At 53.5% G+C, this 13,305-nt stretch overlaps 5 protein-coding genes across 5 annotated transcripts; 4 read left to right on the forward strand and 1 right to left on the reverse strand.

The window, feature by feature from the left end:
* Positions 1-107: 107 nt before the first annotated feature.
* Positions 108-990, forward strand: GLOTRDRAFT_108291 (UbiE/COQ5 methyltransferase; the record flags this gene model as incomplete). Its single annotated transcript, XM_007872258.1, has 3 exons — positions 108-405; positions 464-674; positions 753-990. The coding sequence occupies 3 exons, from the start codon at positions 108-110 to the stop codon at positions 988-990; spliced, it is 747 nt and encodes a 248-aa protein (XP_007870449.1).
* A 191-nt stretch (positions 991-1,181) lies between these two features.
* On the forward strand, positions 1,182-4,123 carry GLOTRDRAFT_112521 (Cullin-domain-containing protein). Its single transcript, XM_007872259.1, has 9 exons — positions 1,182-1,492; positions 1,551-1,630; positions 1,689-1,856; positions 1,918-2,790; positions 2,847-3,027; positions 3,080-3,541; positions 3,602-3,731; positions 3,793-3,895; positions 3,952-4,123. The coding sequence occupies exons 1-9, from the start codon at positions 1,267-1,269 to the stop codon at positions 4,027-4,029; spliced, it is 2,301 nt and encodes a 766-aa protein (XP_007870450.1). The 5' UTR covers positions 1,182-1,266; the 3' UTR covers positions 4,030-4,123.
* Positions 4,124-4,761: 638 nt separating this feature from the next.
* Positions 4,762-7,203, forward strand: GLOTRDRAFT_118079 (uncharacterized protein). The gene is made up of 22 exons (XM_007872260.1): positions 4,762-4,887; positions 4,951-4,977; positions 5,035-5,049; positions 5,102-5,138; positions 5,188-5,201; positions 5,255-5,302; positions 5,355-5,405; positions 5,518-5,571; positions 5,634-5,659; positions 5,716-5,747; positions 5,803-5,827; positions 5,893-5,904; positions 5,959-5,974; positions 6,034-6,073; positions 6,124-6,224; positions 6,283-6,342; positions 6,401-6,428; positions 6,487-6,544; positions 6,597-6,621; positions 6,674-6,797; positions 6,860-6,925; positions 6,982-7,203. The coding sequence occupies exons 1-22, from the start codon at positions 4,805-4,807 to the stop codon at positions 7,054-7,056; spliced, it is 1,017 nt and encodes a 338-aa protein (XP_007870451.1). The 5' UTR covers positions 4,762-4,804; the 3' UTR covers positions 7,057-7,203.
* A 2,186-nt stretch (positions 7,204-9,389) lies between these two features.
* On the forward strand, positions 9,390-11,011 carry GLOTRDRAFT_133330 (uncharacterized protein; the record flags this gene model as incomplete). Its single annotated transcript, XM_007872261.1, has 15 exons — positions 9,390-9,440; positions 9,496-9,521; positions 9,572-9,597; positions 9,656-9,687; positions 9,746-9,770; positions 9,819-9,830; positions 9,886-9,901; positions 9,956-9,995; positions 10,052-10,152; positions 10,213-10,272; positions 10,326-10,353; positions 10,407-10,464; positions 10,527-10,551; positions 10,606-10,753; positions 10,805-11,011. 15 exons carry the CDS (start codon positions 9,390-9,392, stop codon positions 11,009-11,011), a joined length of 855 nt encoding a protein of 284 aa, XP_007870452.1.
* A 73-nt stretch (positions 11,012-11,084) lies between these two features.
* On the reverse strand, positions 11,085-13,288 carry GLOTRDRAFT_141164 (N-acetylglucosaminephosphotransferase). The gene is made up of 7 exons (XM_007872262.1): positions 12,927-13,288; positions 12,708-12,867; positions 12,373-12,589; positions 11,992-12,319; positions 11,749-11,937; positions 11,437-11,674; positions 11,085-11,365 (listed from the first exon to the last, which is right to left on the reverse strand). The coding sequence occupies exons 1-7, from the start codon at positions 13,172-13,174 to the stop codon at positions 11,291-11,293; spliced, it is 1,455 nt and encodes a 484-aa protein (XP_007870453.1). The 5' UTR covers positions 13,175-13,288; the 3' UTR covers positions 11,085-11,290.
* Positions 13,289-13,305: the final 17 nt, after the last annotated feature.

Below are 13,305 nucleotides of genomic sequence, written 5' to 3' on the forward strand. Positions count from 1 at the left end.
GCTACTCCCAAAACCAGGCGCAGCCTGAAGGACCAGGGCCATCGCAAAACTCCCCCCGAACAACCCATTTCGGCTTCAAAACGGTCCCAGAAGAAACAAAAGAGTCGATGGTCCGCAACGTCTTCGACTCTGTCGCGTCCAAGTACGACCTCATGAACGACGCCATGTCGCTCGGCATCCATAGGCTCTGGAAGGACGACTTTGTCTCGTCTCTGAAGCCAGGGCGGCGGGGCCCGATGAAGTGCATCGACGTGGCGGGCGGGACGGGTGATATTGCGTTGAGGATATTGGATTATGCGAGGGAGACGTACGCGGATCGGGAGACGAGCGTGGCAGTGGTGGATATTAATGGGCAGATGTTGAAGGAAGGGTACCGGAGGTTTAAGAAGACGATGTACCATAACAGTATGTGCCTACCTCCGAGATACTACTCTTTAGGGAGCTTAGGACTGGCCCGGTGAAGCTCCGCAGGTATCGTTTCATGAGGGGAACGCACAGGAGCTCTCAAAGGAGACCTTCCCGGACAACACGTTTGACCTCTACACCATCGCCTTTGGCATCCGGAACTGCACCTCGATACCGATGGTCCTGCAGGAGGCGCATCGCGTGCTCAAGCCCGGGGGCACCTTTGCCTGCCTCGAGTTCAGCAAGGTGACGAACCCGCTTCTCGGCTCGTGAGTACGCTTGCTGGCCAAGCCATAACGTAGCGATAACTGACACGCGTCGCCGCTTCGCTCTTCTTTTCCATGCAGGTTGTACGACCAGTACTCGTTCTCCGTAATCCCCCTTCTCGGCACGATCCTCGCGGGCGACCGCGAGTCGTACCAGTACCTCGTCGAGTCAATCCGGCGGTTCCCCAGCCAGCCCGAGTTCGCCAGGATGATCCAGGACGCGGGCTTCTCGACGGGCGGGCTGTTCGAGGGCAAGGGCGGCGCGTGGCGGGACCTGTGGGGTGGCGTTGCGTGCATACACACGGGGGTCAAGCTGTAGGAAAGAACTCCCGTATCTCTATTGTATACGATAGACACTAGACGATGCTCCGGCGACGAAGAGCCTAATACATGCCGCGCGACTCTCACCGTCGTCTGCACGCTGTACCCGAGTCAGTCGAAGTCGGCTGTGACTGCCACACGCCACCAGCGCGTCCCGTCACGCTTGCCCTCTTCCCATTGCATCGTAGCCTGCCTGCCTGCCTCACGACCTCCCCGAGCCGCGCAATCCCATACACGATTAGTCCCATCTGTCTGTCTTTCATCGTCACCAGCCATGTCTGCCGCTACAGGAGCGGGCGCCTTCCCGATGCCCCCGGCCAACGCTGACCTGGCGACGACCTGGGCTTTCCTGGAGGAGGGCGTCGACCACATCATGACCAAGCTCCAGACCGGCGTCTCGTACTCGAAATACATGGGCCTCTACACCGTTGCGTACAACTACTGCACGTCCTCGAGGATGCACAGCTCGACAACCGAGGCGGGCGCCATTGGCGGTAGGAGTGAGTGCATGGATTCGTGCGGTTATCGTGTGCGCAGTGGCTGACCGCGGGTGTGCAGCGGGTGCGAACCTCATGGGTGCAGATCTGTATAACAACTTGATTCGGTATTTTGTGTCGCATCTGAAGGGGCTCAGGGAGGTGTGTGCTTGTGGCGGTATCACCGGCCCTCGGTTCCCAGGCTGATTGTGATACGCAGAAATCAGACTCGTTGCAGGACGAGGCGCTGCTGAAGTACTATGCTGCAGAGTGGGATCGGTACACGACTGGTGCGAACTACATCAACCGTCTTTTCACGTACTTGAACCGGCATTGGGTGAAGCGGGAGAGAGACGAGGGGCGGAGAGGTGTCTATCCTGTCTATACGGTGCGTACTCCGCCCGGGTACGCAGGGAATTCATCGAAAAGCTCATTGTATGCCTGTGAAGCTCGCACTTGTCCAATGGAAGCAAAACTTCTTCCTGCATGTGCAGAGCAAGGACCAGAAACTCGCGGGCGCCATCCTCCGCTTGATCGAGCGACAACGAAACGGGGAAACTATCGACCAAGGTCTTGTCAAGAAGGTAGTGGACTCGTTCGTATCGCTCGGTATCGACGAGAGCGACACCAACAAGGGCTCGCTCGATGTGTACCGGGACCACCTAGAGGTACCGTTCCTCGAGGCGACGGAAAAGTACTACAAACAAGAATCCGAAGCCTTCCTCGCCGAGAACAGCGTTTCAGACTACCTGAAGAAGGCGGAGGAGCGGCTACGCGAGGAGGAAGACCGCGTCGAGCGGTACCTGAATACAGACACGCGCAAGAAGCTGATCAGCAAGTGCGAGCACGTCCTCATCCGCGAGCACTCGGAGCTCATGTGGGAGAGCTTCCAGGGGCTGCTGGACTACGATAAGGACGAGGACCTGCAGCGCATGTACGCGCTGCTCGCGCGCATCCCCGAGGGGCTCGAGCCGCTGCGCAAGAAGTTCGAGGAGCACGTGAAGAAGGCGGGGCTCGCGGCGGTGTCGAAGCTCGTCGGCGAGGGCGCGGAGAGCGCGGACGTCGACCCGAAGGCGTACGTCGATGCGCTGCTGCAGGTGCACCGCAAGAATTCGGAGACGGTGCAGCGCAGCTTCCGCGGCGAGGCGGGCTTCGTGGCGAGCCTGGACAAGGCGTGCAGGGAGTTTGTGAACCGGAACGCGGCGACTGGCACGTCGACGACAAAGTCGCCGGAGCTGCTGGCGAAGCATGCCGATGCGCTGTTGCGGAAGAACAACAAGATGGCGGAAGAAGAGGATCTGGAAGGTGCCTTGAACCGTGTCGTACGTATTGATTGTGCATTTGCTCGCTGATTCTCCTCTGATTATACCGGTCATAGATGGTTTTGTTCAAGTACATCGAAGACAAGGATGTGTTCCAGACGTTCTACACTACCAAGCTTTCCAAGCGTCTCATCCATGGTGTATCCGCATCAGACGAGGCGGAGGCCAGCATGATTACTAAGCTGAAGGATGCTTGCGGTTTCGAGTACACAAATAAGCTGCAGCGCATGTTCACAGGTGGGGCTCTTGCATCCGTCCTATTCTCGATAGTGCTAAAACCGCACGCCAGACATGAGCCTTAGCAAGGATCTGACAGATCAGTTCAAAGAACGTATGCAGCAGAACCACGACGACATGGACATCAACTTCAGCATCATGGTTCTCGGTACAAACTTCTGGCCACTCAACCCGCCCGCGCACGGCTTCAACATTCCTCAAGAGATCCTGCCCGTCTACAACCGTTTCCAGCAGTACTATCAGACGAAGCACTCGGGGCGGAAGCTGACGTGGCTGTGGAACTACTCGAAGAACGAGCTGCGGACGAACTATCTGAACCAGAAATACCAGCTGATGACAAGCTCGTACCAGATGGCCGTCCTGGTGCAGTATAACAACAACGATACGCTGTCGCTGCAGGAGCTCGTCACGGCAACTGCCATCGACGAGGGGATTCTGAAGCAGGTGCTCGCACTGTTGACGAAGGCGAAGATCCTCATCAACGAGGAGGAAGATCAGTACGACTTGAATCCCAGTGCGTAGAACTCGTCTGTTCGGTGGGCCTTTGGCTGATTTACGGGGGCTGTGTATGTAGACTTCAAGTCCAAGAAGATCAAGATCAACCTGAACTTGCCGATCAAGGCGGAGGTGAAAGCGGAGACATCCGACGTTATGAAGACGGTCGATGAAGACCGGAAGTATGTGATCCAGGCGACCATCGTCCGGTACGTAGCCCGAAATAGCTTCATTGCTTGTTTTTTCTGATTTCCTATCGCATGCGATCAGTATCATGAAGGCGCGGAAAACGATGAAGAATCAGCAGCTGATTCAGGAAGTCATCCAGCAGATATCGCAGCGGTTTACGCCCAAGATTCCGGACATTAAGAAGGTGCGCTATAGCTCGCCGCAGACGTTCCTGACAGCTGACAGCTCATTCTGCTACAGGCCATAGACACATTGCTAGAGAAGGAGTATATTGAACGTGTGGAAGGTACACGAGACACTTTCGCATATGTTGCATGATCTTTGTACTTGTCTGCCGATACTATTGTACGCATTTTTCATCTCGTCGCACTGTCCCTGCTGTAGCATAATAAATCCTGATACGTCTCGAATATTGCCCTCTTTGTACGATTCCGCGTTCACTCCTATGTGACGCGTCGAGGGAGGTGATGAAACTTGCAGATGTGCAAACCGTTCTGGTGGATCTCGATCCGCTGTGGATCGGCTTAGATCGACGGGGCGCTTCTTTTCTCGAGTCTAATTCAAGAAGTTCTTCCTTTGCCGCCCTGTGGCACATGGAACAGACTTACTCCAGACCGCCGACGTGTCTGTGGATCGACCAGCAAGGCTAAGTACAGGCTGCCTTAGCCTGAGCCCCAGGGAATACTGCTTGTTATGGCTGGTAAGAAATAGAAGAATTAGCGCTGAATACTGTAGACCCGCGAACGAAACGATATCAGACGCTTGTATTTTTCGAGATTTTTCTTCCGCCCCATTCTCTTGACTCTGGTTGTCTTGGAGCACATGCCGATGTCCGACGCGGAAGTCACGAAGGCTTTGACAGTCTTTGTCGCGCCTCCTAAATGTCATGCCCCGCTACAGGATCAGGCGTACACACGTTCCTGAAGTCCGGCCACTAACCGCCTGGGCACTACCAAGCGTATCGAGAATCAATCTATGAAGTTCCACTGCGAAATCCATGGGCGGGGGCGGACACATATATCCTGCTTGCCCGACACCGCTAGGTTTCTGGACTGGGCTCCCGTTCGTCTCGCTGCGGTGTATATTCTCTAACATGCAGGACCATATACTACTTTCATCCCAGCCAGCGGGCACCACCTTCGGGATTTTGTTTATATCTTTGGTGGTTAGTGCAGTGTGAGTTCCCCGACGTCCCCTCCGACTCTCTTTACCAGCCTTTCTACGCTAACACGAATACAGCTGTTATGGTTTGACTCTCCTGCAAACGTGAGTCGTTCGGTGGTCTTCTGAAATATGGCCTGCTCATACTACATCCCCATCCAGCTGGATATATTTCAGGTACATTCCGTTACTTGCGACCCAATTCTTTCCACCTGACGCTTCAACCCAGACGATATTCTCTGGACCCGTGGTGGACGAAGACTCTGGTGAGGTCATATGGCATGTCCTATGCTCTCGATATTAATCTGCTTGCAGGTCGCCGTCCTGTGGTATATTTCTCCCCGCTTTCGTCGCGAGATAATATGCGATGACCCCATGTTAGGTTGCTGGACACCGTACACATCATCCTATGTACAATCACAATTTATTGGTGAGCTGAATCACCATTCTTGCGCTAACATGAGGTATCTGAATGTACGCAGGTATCTTGTGACGAACTACGGCAACCCATCCACACTGGACGACTCCAGATGGTGCGTGTCCTGTGTTTTGTCAGCTGAGATCGCTTTGATGTAACCACTGGATATAGGAGCATGAATGTAAGTCGATTACAAACACTTCACGACGCCACCTTTGAGCTTACAGTATCTGGAAGGTACAAACAGACATGGCGGGTCTCGTCGGACTGATTGTACAACTGTGAGTTATCTGTGGCTCTTCTCCCCGCCGGGGCAATAATTCATGATAAACCAATATTCAAGATTTTTTGCGCGACGAGTCTGGAAGTGTATGTTCACGTCAACTCTCACTAATCGACACGGTCCTAATCGAATCGTGGATTAGTGAGCGGGAATAAGATCGTGGTCGCCTTGATCGTGAGTGGCGGAGTATTCGCTTGCGGAAATTATTCTAAGACCTAGACGCGAGCAGGCCATCCTCTCTACCCTGCATTTCAGTACGGTCCTATCCTAGTATTTGCCTAAAGGCCTTGCTCATTGACCTATCTCTGTTTTTATCCAGCTTTGGGTGTCGGTATGTCCGTGTTTCCAGGACTTACACTACCATGCTGACTCCCGCGCTACGAAGTTTTCACTGTCGGAGCGTATGTATCCTTTGTCTTCGCACTACAACGACTTCCCACCTCATCTTGAACCCAAATAGATTCGAGCTGAAGCACTTCTCGAAATACGGCATGCTCACAGTGCGCACCGTACTTAAGTTCCCTGAGACCTGCTAATGCTAGACTGTCAGTGGGTGACGTGTCTCGGATTCTCCTCTGCCGCTGCAGCGGACATACTTATCGCGGCTGCGATGTGCTACTATCTCGCCGAGAGAAGGACGGAGTTCAAGCGGTGGGTACCCTTCGCTCCTTGTGTGCATACATGCCCTTACTTACTCGGTGGATAACAGCACGAATTCGGTGATCACGACTCTCATGATCTATAGTATCAATACCGGCCTTCTGACCAGGTACGTATTCTCTGTTGAGATGTTTCGCCACGGGTAATTTATGTTTATCGTTGGATAGCATCATTGCTACTGCATGTGTCATCGCGGTAGGTCTACTCGCTCCGATCTGAGTTCTACGTCATACTCACGCTCTTCCTGCAACAGTTCGCCATCTCCCCGACGAGCTTTATATGGCTGAGCTTTTTCTGGGTCCTCGGAAAATGTAAGTGCGACGTTCAGTCCACGGTTGGGACAGTACTTAAAGACTCCTTCAGGCTATGTGAACTCCGTAATGGCCATGTAAGTTCATCGGAGTACGGAAAAGCCTACGGCACGCTCATAGTCCTATTAGGCTTAACAGCCGCGATTATATTCGCGAGAAGAGCCGTCAAGATGTCACAGTGCTGGAGCTGCAAGCTCAGGAACCCTCCGCTGCAACGCAATCCAGGCTGAAATCTGCAGGTTTCCGACTGCAGGTACGCATACACCATAGCATTGAGTTCATGGGAACGATCCAATCATTGAAGCCTTTCCCCAGCCCGTCGATCTAGCCGTCGCAGTGGAGACGATCACCGAGACTAAAATGGATTATTGCACCAGCCCGGTAGGAGACTTTTTCTCGATTCCTCTCGTTAGCGATAAGTGACATTTCCAGCGCAGACAAAGGTGACAAGGGAAGGTCAGGACCGGCCTTCACGGTCGCCCGCTAGTAGCGAACGGGACTCACCCATGTAAGACTCGGATGCAGGCACCCCCGTGCTGCTAATTTGCAGCGGTTGATCATCCACTTCCACAAACATAAGTCGCTCGTTTAAAACTGGTAGATATTCCTCGGTAGGATATGAATGTACGTGGAATGCATATAATAGTTGTACATCCTCCTGTTGTCTAGCCCGTGACTGTCGGAAGCCACCTGCCACAGGCGAAGTAAGTATCGGATCGGAGTATCGGCCCGACATCATCGGGCGCTTGGCGACTCGGGCCAACTTGCGACTCCGTTGATTCGCCATTGCAAGTTGTGGCTGCAACTTGGATGGATCTGGCTGGCTTTGGTATACTGGATCATTCACACGCTGAAAGGAGACACGAGTGTCTCGCATAGGCAGACTGGGTGCACGATAGCAGAAGCTTCGTCGTTTCATATGCCACTGGCATTATTGCATGTGTATCCTCCTTCCAGGGTTAATTTAAAGCATCACTGTAACGCTTCGACACTCGTTGATTTTCAGCTGTCACGAGGAAAAGAAAGGACAGAGATTGATACATTCCGCCTCGCGGAATCGAGAGAATGATTTCTCTGACTCCAACTCTGGATTGCCGACGACATGGCCCATGGGCTTCATTATCTGGTCATTAGGTGGGTTACAACACGACTTCTGTGAAAGCTAACCTACTCATGCTCTGTTCCTCGCGCCTGCCAGATACAGACCCATTTTTCGTCTATTTCTGACGTTAGCACGCCAAAGGAGCCAGTGATCCATTGACTGCAGCCTGCGAGTCAACACGACATTGTACTGGTACACTCGGGTCTATGGCCACGCGATATGCGTTTTAGAGTATCCCCCCCCCCGCCCCGGCCGATCAGGTTGTTCCGAAGCTCGTATGAGATAGTCTCGCTGACAATGCTTCTTTGATTGAATAGGCTCACCAATACCTAGGGAAAGAACGGGACAGTGATTCACACCGATAGACTTCCTCTCTGCTCACGCAAATTCGCGGCTTATTGTTGATGCGTTCGAGGAATCATCCTCTCCATTGAACTTGAAGTATATCTGCTATACGACGGTAGTGGCGATGCCAACGGAATGACTGACTTGCATTCATTCAATCAATAGTGACTTGAAACCACGGAAAAGCTTGAAAGGTACTCCCCAGCATTGCGAAATCACTTCCTACGTTGCTGACGTGACCAGATACTCTGCCGTTTCCACTCACACTGCAGTAACACCGAGCAAGCGGGATATATACGCTCATCGGCGTCAAACGCTCCCCGAGGATATGGAACCTTTGATCCACGAACCAGGATCGTAACTGGCAGTCGACCCAGTTGATTCCGCGTCTTCCCCGGGGTAGCACGTCGCCGGCCGCCGGTAAAACCTCGGACGTCCCAGAAAGACAAATTATTCACTCCGGTTGAGAAAGGTGTTGCTCATCCCGGTGCACGCTCCCACCCAACCTTGAGGAAAGCTAAATAATCGGGTGCCCTCTCACTGAAAAGGTGCGAGAGTGAGGCAAACAGAGGGGCTTCCTTTGGCAGAAATATGGGGAAGCGGTGGCGACACCGAGTATAACCCGGGGTTCTTCACTCTTCTCCTATATAAGTTTCTCAGCCTGTTGCTGGAATTCCAGCATGTTGCCTCGTCCTCCATAGCTCATGCCTGGCCGATAGCCATGGTATCAACACCACCTATGTACGCGACATTTGGAGCGATTTTCATCGCTCTGGTTGCAAGCGCAGTGTAAGGGGCAATCAGGTATGCAGCGATATGAATGATAGTCGTCACCGTCTTTCTCTTTAGCTTCTACGGGGTGACCATAACACAGACGTAAGTACTCTTTTGCTAATGAGTGCTTCAATTTCCAAATTGACCTTTGGCAGGTACCTGTATTTCCGGTAAGGTTTTCGGTGCATTGTAGCAAAACAATTAATGACTAATGCAAAGTAGCAAATACCCCAAGGATTGGTGGGTGACGAAGACCGCGGTTCGTGGATAAGTCGATGCACACGTTTAGGATTGTATCCTCATCCATTGCGAAATTGATAGGTCTTGGTGCTCTGGTAAGGTCATCCCCTTGGTCTAATACCCAGCCAACCCATGTCGCCAGGTTCCTGGACACAGTTCATCTGATTCTGTGTACCGTTGCTATGTATTGGTATGTACTGATAGATCTATGTGGCGAGAAATACACCTTACTTTCTTCAAAGGTACTTGATTACGAACTTCGGCCAATATGATGTGTTAAACAACTGCACTTGGTAAGCGGCTGTGGAATGGTGGATTAACTCTTCATCTGATGTAACTAGGAGCATGAATGTAGGCATCACTAGCTTGCTTGATGTATACGCGATGCATCCGCTCATAAACTCGTCCTTGACAAAGACCCAGGCCGATTTCAATGTCAGTATATTCGTAGGGTTTCTGCCTAACGTAACTCATCTTGGCCCTCGTACAGGGTCTCATTGCGCTCATTGTTCAATTGTGAGCACAACGTTTCCTACGAGACATTCCGATGCTCATCGGAGAGCAAGTTTCTTTGCGCGGAGGGTCTATCTACGTAAGCAACTATTTACCTGTGGCTCTGATCACTTTAATTGATGCACTTCGATATCAAGTGAGCGAGAACTGGATTATTACGGGAATTATCGTGAGCGCCTTACCCGTGTCTCGTATGAGCGGAAGAAGGCGCTGACCCTTGTCCTCAGATGATTTTGGCTTGTTCACATTTCAGTAGGTTCATTAACTCTAAATAGTCTGATCGTACTGAAGATGTCGTAGGCCTCGGCATAGGTGAGAGGGCCAACAAAGCTCACGGACCTCTATTTACATACTTGGGGCGTCGTAGTTTTCACAGTGCAAGCGTGAGCGTTTTTCTCCGTGCACCATGATTATTCCTTAGGACGGACGCCCTGTAGTTTCCGTGTCTTACACTTTGACCGGTACCCTAAATTGACTGTACGTTGCATGCCTGTCTTCCACGTCTAGAAGGACGAGTGCTAAACGACCGTCAGTGGGTGACTTCGACTGGCCTCGGTTGCGCGGCAGCGGCAGATATAATCATCGCTATATCCATGTGCCATTACCTCGCAAAGCGTCGCACGGGATTCAAACGGTACGTTTCTTTCTTCGTTATCTTACACCGTACGTTTTCATCGTGTCCATGTTTTTGTAGGACAAACTCTATCATCCTGACCCTGATGGCCTTCAGCATCAATACCGGCCTGCTCACTAGGTATGCTCACATGCAGATCCATGATGTAAGTTTGGTATGAATCCGTTGAATAGCATTCTAGCCACTGCCACTGCAATAACAGTACGTCCACGGTCAAAGAGCTGTGACACGAACGTCCACTAACGTCCCAATAGTTTGCCACCATGCCCACCAACTTCGTCTGGCAGAGTTTCTTCTGGGTACTCGGCAAGTGTAAGTGCATCCCTGTTCCCTATACAAGTCCAAGTTCACTCAAGTTCGGGACACGTCTGCAGGTTATGTGAACTCCCTCTTGGCAACGTGAGCTGCGTTTCGCTATGGTCATGCGGGGCCGATGATTAACCCACCGCGCAGGCTGAACGGCCGGGAATACATCCACGAGAAGGCGCGCAGACACCAGGCCACATTCGTGGAACTATCCAACCTCGAGTTCCATCACGACAATAGGTTCGTGCCGACGAATTCAGTCGCGCTCCGAAGCAGCGATCTTGTGTTCAGCAAGGTACGCCCAAAGCATTTGTCATTTGCCGCAGGCTCACGTTATGTCTGGAAGCCCTCGGTCGCCCTCGCTGTTACAGTGGAAACTGTTACGGAACAGAGTACGACCAGCGAGGACGTACTGCGGTCCATCGCGTCGCAGCACGCCCGCCATATCTCGAGATCCAACTCCTTGCGAGCTGGGCCATCGAATCTACTCCGAGCTGGTCCATCAACACCGACGCGTCCCGTGAACAATTTCAGTAGTACATGCACAAAGTGACTGTTCGCATAGTAATCGTAACGTTCTTTTGGAGATACCAATTTTCACGGAAGCATAGCATACCCCCGGACTTGGGTCCATAATGGAGGGGCCATCACGAGATCATACCGTATCAAGGAGATATATACCGTGCTGTGAGACTGGATGGGCGTGGAGGCAGCAGTGAAGTAGCCGCGAAGCCTTGTGGAGTGCCAGGTTGGCAGGAGCAAGGAATCCCCGCTGGGATTCAGGCTGCCCTCTAAAACAGTAGTTAAGCCACATTATGTCAAGCTGCCCATGTCATCTTCTATCCCCATCATACACAAGCCCAGCCAGTCCATACCGCACCACGAACGCAAAAACGCTCCCAGCAATCTGCACATCCAGTCAGTCAGTCAGTCAGAGTCTCCTTCCCTTCACACCCAACAACGCGCGCTGCCACTCACCTGAGTGCATATCAGCACCTGCACGAGCCGCTTCTCGTTCATCGGCCCCAGCCGCACGAGGAAGACGTTCAGTATCGTGAGATTCGTTGTCTCGAGGATCTGGCCCGTCCTAGGGTGGACGGTGAGCTCCGCCAGGCCGAGGAGGGAGAGCGCGCGGAGGACGAGCGTGGAGAGGTTTGAGGGGGGGCGCTCGAAGAGCGCTCTCGAGGGGTGCAGGAGGTTTGTGTTCGCGTCGAATCTAGATTGCAGGGTCGGGGAAGCATAAACTGCGAGTGAGCGGAGTCAAGGAGAGGAGAGGAGAGCAGGCATTACCTCGGGACGCGGTGCCGCGGACAGGGCACGAGCCCGAAGAGTTGCGGGCAGGAGAGCACGAAGTTGAATATCTGAGGGAGGAAGAAGAGGAGGAGCGTCTTGGAGAAGTGCGCCTGGATGCCGACGACGGCGAACGCCATGCCCGTCACGTAGCACAGCGTATCCCCGGGGAACACGCGCGCGGGGTACCTTGAATCCCGCTATGGTCAGTTTCGCCTCCAAGTGCCTATGTTCTTCACTTACCAGTTGTGATAAATGAACCCCGCGCACACGCCGACGAGCGGGAGCATAAAGTACAAGCTGAACAAGTGCCGCTCGACGAGCTCCCGGCTCCCGTACGCCATCCCCGCCGCCCACACGCCGCCAACATCCACCTCCTTCTGGCCGCCGAGGAGGTGCAGCGGGATGCGGAAGTCGAACGGCCACGGCAGGTAGAGCAGGTCGTTGAGGACGACGGAGAGCGCGATGACGAGCGCCTGCGCGGCCTCGGCGCCGTTGATGCCGGCCAGGATGTTGATGCTGTTCGTTGCGAAGGTGGAGAGGAGGGACATGTAGAGGTAGTAGAGCGGGCCTGCGGGGAAAGGGGAGGGTTAGGGGGGAAGCGGAGGGGAGGGGGAGGCTCACCGAGATTAACGAGGCTGCGCCGGAGGATGGGCCGGAGAGGGATGGGCACGACGACGTGCGTGTTGCCGCCCTCGGCATAGTAGACCATTAGGAGTGGGATGGAGGCGATGATGGGGATGGGCAGCTTGTGCCGCCACCGGATGTCGAAGATGTCGTCGAGAAACCCGAGCATGGTGGCCATTAGTAGCGAGAGGAGGGAGGACAGGTACAGGGAGAGCTGGGCGCATGTCAAGCTATCAGCGGGGACTGAGCCTAGCAGAAGAGCTTCGTGGGGTACGGGGATCCACGGGTCTGCCATGGATCCCCGTATCCAACGAACGCATGGGTGTGCTCACTAGATGGTGGGGAAACTCGTTTATCGAGAGGCCTTCTCTCGTCTTTGAGCCGGAGCTATTCCCGCCATGACCATTATACCAGCTCGTGAACGGGAACGGAATGAACAATATTAGCAGGAGTATATATATGGACGCGCATACGAGCCCGAGGCTCTCTGGTCTACGTCGATCATCCCAATATCATTTCCAAGCCTACAGCATAAACATATAGCTACGTACATCGGAGTATCATATGTCTTTAGCAAGTCCCTCCCCTTCAGGTTTGCCTTCACCATGATCCCGCCGAGGGCGGGCACCAGGTACAGCGCCGCCACGAACGCGATGATGCTGAAGCCGAGCGAGGAGTGCAAGGCGGGTAGTGGAGGGGCGGGGGACAGCAGGGGCCGGAATATGAGCCATACGGCTATTGGAAGGAGAGACAGCAGCAGGACGGAGGGGAGCGGCCGGGGCTGGGGACCGTTAGCCATGTTGACGCCTGACGTCGGAATACGGGTTCTACAAGGATACACAGCCGTGTATCTTCATCAATAAATCCAATTATTTCGCCGTTGTCGACGTCGGCGGTGGTGAGCAGCCTGAGTGTACGATCGACGCACAG

The sequence above is a fragment of the Gloeophyllum trabeum genome (genome assembly GCF_000344685.1).
Source record: "Gloeophyllum trabeum ATCC 11539 unplaced genomic scaffold GLOTRscaffold_00017, whole genome shotgun sequence".
In the NCBI taxonomy this organism is placed as follows: Eukaryota; Fungi; Basidiomycota; class Agaricomycetes; order Gloeophyllales; family Gloeophyllaceae; genus Gloeophyllum; species Gloeophyllum trabeum.